This window comes from Geospiza fortis, unplaced genomic scaffold (assembly GCF_000277835.1).
Source record: "Geospiza fortis unplaced genomic scaffold, GeoFor_1.0 scaffold97, whole genome shotgun sequence".
In the NCBI taxonomy this organism is placed as follows: domain Eukaryota; kingdom Metazoa; phylum Chordata; class Aves; order Passeriformes; family Thraupidae; genus Geospiza; species Geospiza fortis.
Genome location: NW_005054343.1, coordinates 3,771,531 through 3,776,586, shown reverse-complemented (window position 1 = coordinate 3,776,586; position 5,056 = coordinate 3,771,531). Strand labels below are relative to the sequence as shown.

Sequence of the window (5,056 nt, the reverse complement as noted above, 5' to 3'; positions counted from 1 at the left end):
GGAATGCACTGGGTACCACTGGGTGAGGTGATACTTTGGAGAAATGCTCACCAATAACCCTCTTTGAAGACAGAGGTGAAAAATCAGAGGTAGGAAATAGAGTCTGGCCAAGAAGCAGAGGTGAGGAAGCCCCCACACCACCCAGCACTGCACAGTCCCTGCCCTGCAGCCAACAACCCCAGGGAGCCCTGCAAGCCAGCCCACACAAAGCCAGGTCCAGAAATCCTTCTCAGACTTTGAACCCAGGACAGTGGAAGTGTTTTGCCCACACCTTGCTGGCAGAAGGGATAAAAAAAGTTCCTTAATGGCAGCTGTGGCATGCTCCATGCAGGATGCTGCAGGGAGTGCAGAGAAACCAGGTTAGGAGATGTTGAACTTCTCCCCTGGCTCCATCCCATGTGGCTACTGTTTTATCTTAACCACGTATTTCCCAGCCTTAAAACCCAACCCTGGGGTTTCAAAGCATCATAACCTGCATGTCCTGCAGGACAGCAGGAAATCTCTTCCCTGGCTTTGCTTTTGGACATGTGGGTTAAGGCAGAGGTCAGAGAAGTCTGCCCTCCCACTGCCAACAGCAAGAAATGACTTCCCAACAGTAATTGATGCCTCATGCATGCAGCAAAAGGCTCCTGGCATGGCCATGCAGACAAGCAGCAGCTGCTCCCTCCCTCTCAAGCACAGAAGGGAGATACACATGGAAAACATCACAGGAAGTTTGTGGCGAACCAGCACCCAAGTCCTAAAGCCGGGGTATGGTGAGGCTGGAGGTGAAAGGACACTGCCCAGAGCAGAAAAGCTCCCTCTTTGAAACCAAAACATTTCTTAATCAGAGTCCTTTTTATCAGAAAATAAATATTTTGCTGTGTTTTACAAGTGCTAAAGCAGGGATGTGGATTACCTCTCCCACACAGCCCTCCTTCTGCATGTACTTTCGGATCACGGACCAGATCTGGCACTTGCTCAGCAGCCGCCCGCCCGTGGCCACCTCGAAGCTCTCGTAGGTCCCGTACTTCTCCAGCACAGCACGGATGATCCTGATGGCCTGTGCCACACAGAAAGTACAAACATAAGCACAAACACCTCCCTGCTTACAAACACAGCCGAAAATCCCACATGCAACAAAGGCAGTGAAGGTAACCACGATTAACCCCTCTAAAATCCCACGTGGTTTTGCATGATCTAAGAAACCAAGGAGACTGAGCTGGCTGGAGTGTCCACCAGGACAGACAGACACTTCACATAATCAGCACCACCCACAGCATATTCTTTCTGATTTCTGTCACCCTTGCAGGCATCTCCTGCAGAAATGGAGCAAAGCAGAAGAGAAACTGCATGGTCGCAGCGTGGTTAAATCTCTGATTATTTTCAATCTTTTCTGCTTTCAGTTCTCCTTGCAAACTCCAGTGCTTGCACAAAGACCTCCAGCTTCTGAGCTTCCTTTTTACTCCCAGAATTTCTTACTCCAAGGCTGAATTCCAAGCTCAGCAGTGAGGCTGTGCATCACCCTCTGCAGTGATGCTGCTTCAAACAGCATCTCAGCACACCAGCCTGCTGTACACCCAGCAGCCTTCTAATAAAAGCATCACGTGCTCCATTATTCACATTAACATTGATGGAGCATCTATAAAATATGAACATTTATTAGCACATTTCCTCCCCAAAAAGTGAGCTTCCATTGCAGACATTTTCAAGCAATTACTTTCTCCAGCCATTGGAATACATACTAATATATTAATATTAGATATTATATTCATATTATATTAGTACATATTCTGAAGCAGATGACTTTCAACCAGTTCTGGAGTTTTTCCAGCAGTTTTATTGCCTCTGCAAACCTGGCTGGGCTGCTGCCAAGCTTCCCAGCCCTGGACCACTTGTTGTCCCTCCCTAGTCTCTAAGGTTACCCAGGATCAGGAGATGAGTGCTCACCACCTGCACTGCTGCTCAAATCATCCAAAACCCCATAAGAGAAGAGGAAATGGCTCAAGTTGTGCCAGGGGAGGTTTAGGCTGGACAACAGAAAAAAATTCTTTATGGAAAAAGTTGTCATGCATTGAAACAGGGCGGGGGTGGAGTCACCATCCCTGGAGGCATTTAAAAGACGGAGATGTGGCACTTGGGGACGTGGTTTAGTGGTGAGATTGGCAGTGCTTAAGTAACAGCTGGGCTTGATCTTAAGGGTCTTATCCCACCTAAACAATTCTGTGATCCTAAGAGGGGCTTTAGGTCTGCATCTGGTGAGCAACCTCCTCAATCCCTGCAGAAGGGCCTGATTTTCCTTCCCTGGGCAGTTTTCACAGCTGGTTTCTATTCTCAAGTCATTCACCGTGTCTTTCCAGGAGAAGCTGCGCACAGTTTTTTCTGCTGTCAGTTTTGTTTTCTGGAGTGGGGGTTTTTGGATTTTTTTTTCTTTGTTTGGTGAACAGTCAGACTAATTTTTACAGCACAAGCTACCTTCAGCTGACCACTGCAGAAAAACAACCTTTCATCCTCCCACCTCTGTCAGCCACTTGCTCTCTCTCCTCCCAGGGGACCCAAATCACTGAGCCAAGAGAAACCCAGCACAGCTGGAGCCCAGGAGTAAGACAACCAGAGAGCTCCTTCCTGACCTTCAGAGCACATCCTGGTGAGCAAAATTCCTGAGATTCCAACGTCCTGAGCATCCCCAGATCACGCACCCACCATAGGCAGTGGGACAACAAATCCTCCAGCTCTGTGCTGGTGCCACTCAAATTCACGTGGCAAACCAGGGATGTGATCTCCAGGGTGATGAGCCTCTACACAGGGCTGGAAGAATCCTCCTGGCTTATTTAAGTTTTCTATTAAGAAAATAAAATAACCCCCCAAGCACATGCAGAGCAGCTGGAAGCAGGGAGTGGTGTTGGTTTGTCTGCTCATGTCCAAGGATGCTGACTTAGCAAAATGCCTTATTTATTTAATCTCCATGATTAATGAAAAGGTCTTTGAAAATAAAAGCAGTTTACAGCTAAGAGTTAGCTGCCAATGAAAAATGCTTCCCAAAATAAAAGAGACTGGAAGGAGGTTACTGCAGGGCAAGAGCAGAGCAACAGTGCCATGAATGCTGTCCCATCCCAGCCTCACCAGAAAACCAGGAAAAACATTGGCAGAAACACTCAACCCTTAGTAGCCCTTGCAAAAGCTTCCAGAATCCACAGAGGTTACAAACCTTCATTCCATTCATTCAAAGCACTGCTCAGAGAAAAATAATCTCAATTATTCATCTTTTACTCCGCTGCAAGCCAACTGCACCAAAGGAAAAAGCACGGGGAGAAGGAGCTCTGAGCAACTCATGCTAGTGCAAGTCTCAGGGAATAAAATACAGGAGGGAAATGCCAGAAGCTGAGAGGTCTTTGCAGGCGTCAGAGTGTCTCCCCTGCAAGAGCCTCGCTGGCACCAGCTCATCTGGGGCAGAGGTATGGCACACACTGGGAATGACAAACTGCTCAGAAAGCTGTGTGCAGAAAGAGCCTGAATCATCTGGATAATGAACCAGGCAGAGGCATGGGCAGTGATGCAGGAAAAGTAAACATTCAAAAAACAACAAATAAATCAGTGATGAAGTTGTTATTTGAATACGTAACTCCTGAGTGAGAGGTGCAAATAAACACCTCTGGTGTGCCAGCCTGAATTTGGGATAAGAGGAGGTTTTTATCTGCTCACTGGTTCACGTGGCAGAAAGGATGCTCTTCCTGGAGGCAGGATGCTCACTCCCAGGTGCAAACTGGTTCTGGGACACAGCCAGGCTCCCAGCTCCAAGCACAGGGCAAAGGGACAGAGCAGCTCTAGTCCTGCAGCCACAAAAGGCTTGTTTGTGGGCACAGCACCCTGGAAGCACACTCCTGCCCCTTTTCTCCTGATGAATGACCAGGAGCTGTTTTCTCAGTGCCATCCCCATGGCAGAGAGCAACTCAGAAATGTTTCAGTAGTGTATAAGCCATGGAAACAGTTAAGTAAAATAATACAGACTCCTTAAGTGGAGTCTTCACCAATTAATATCATTACTGACTATGTTTGCTGATGCCTTGAGGATGCTGCTGCACTGGACAACCTTTAGGCCTTCCAGAAAACAAGCCAGACTTAACCACCAGGTAATTCAGGCTAAGGAGCACTTCCCATGCTGTCACCCATGTGCTCCAGCTCCTCTGCTGTTAGCTCTACAGCAACAAGTGCAGAAGCATAGCAGCAAGGTGTCCCTGATGGAGAACAGCTCCCAGCATAAGCAGGAGCCAGTGTGAGCATAGAAACACAGACTGGTTTATGTGGAAAGGGACATTTGAGATCATTTAGTTCCAATCCTCCTCCATGGGCTGGGACACCTTCCACTAGACCAGGCTGCTCAAAGCCCCATCCAGCCTGGCATCACCCAGCACCAGCACGACCCCTGTCACCATGGAGCAGGCACCATTCCTGCACGTAGGCGAGGTTACTAAACCCTGAGGTTTAAGAAATCACAGGGTGAGTGTAATGAAGGCAGGACACAAAAGGTGCTAAGGGGAGAGGGACTGGGCACCAGCTGGGAGGGAAAGAAGGCCAGGTTTCACATGGACCAGGGGGAATGGTGTTAAGTTGACTGAGGGTGGTTTTAAGATGGACATTAGGAATCAATTCTTCCCTGTGAAGGTGATGAGGCCCTGGCACAGGTTGCCCAGAGAAGCTGTGGCTGCTCCATCCCTGGAAATGTCCAAGGCCATGTTGGATGGGACTTGAAGCAACCGATCTGGTGGAAGATGTCACTGTCCATGGCAGGGTGTGTGGGGTAATTAGACGGTCTTTAAAACCCCATCCAACCCAAACCAGTCCAGAATTCCACGACCATGGACCATCTCCTGGCCAGCCCCACCAGGGCCCATCCCACACCGGTCCCTCCTTTCTCCTCCTCCTCTTCCTCCCAGGCCGAGCATCCTTCCCGGGCCCCGCCTCACCTGAGCCACGAAGCGGTCGGAGGCGGCCCCGTACTTGTCCAGGACGGCGGCGGGCACCGGCTCCGCGTACTCGAACTGCGGGTCGTAGGCGAAGCTGGCGCGGAAGAAGCGCT

The 5,056-nt window shown here is 49.3% G+C and overlaps 1 protein-coding gene across 1 annotated transcript in view; it reads right to left on the bottom strand.

Moving 5' to 3' along the window:
• Window positions 1-5,056, bottom strand: part of LOC102045406 (uncharacterized protein KIAA0895-like) — a 12,233-nt gene that overhangs the window by 5,555 nt on the left and 1,622 nt on the right. Inside the window, 2 exon segments of the mRNA XM_031058399.1 lie at window positions 899-1,042; window positions 4,944-5,054. Of these exon segments, the coding sequence (XP_030914259.1) occupies window positions 899-1,042; window positions 4,944-5,054 (255 nt within the window).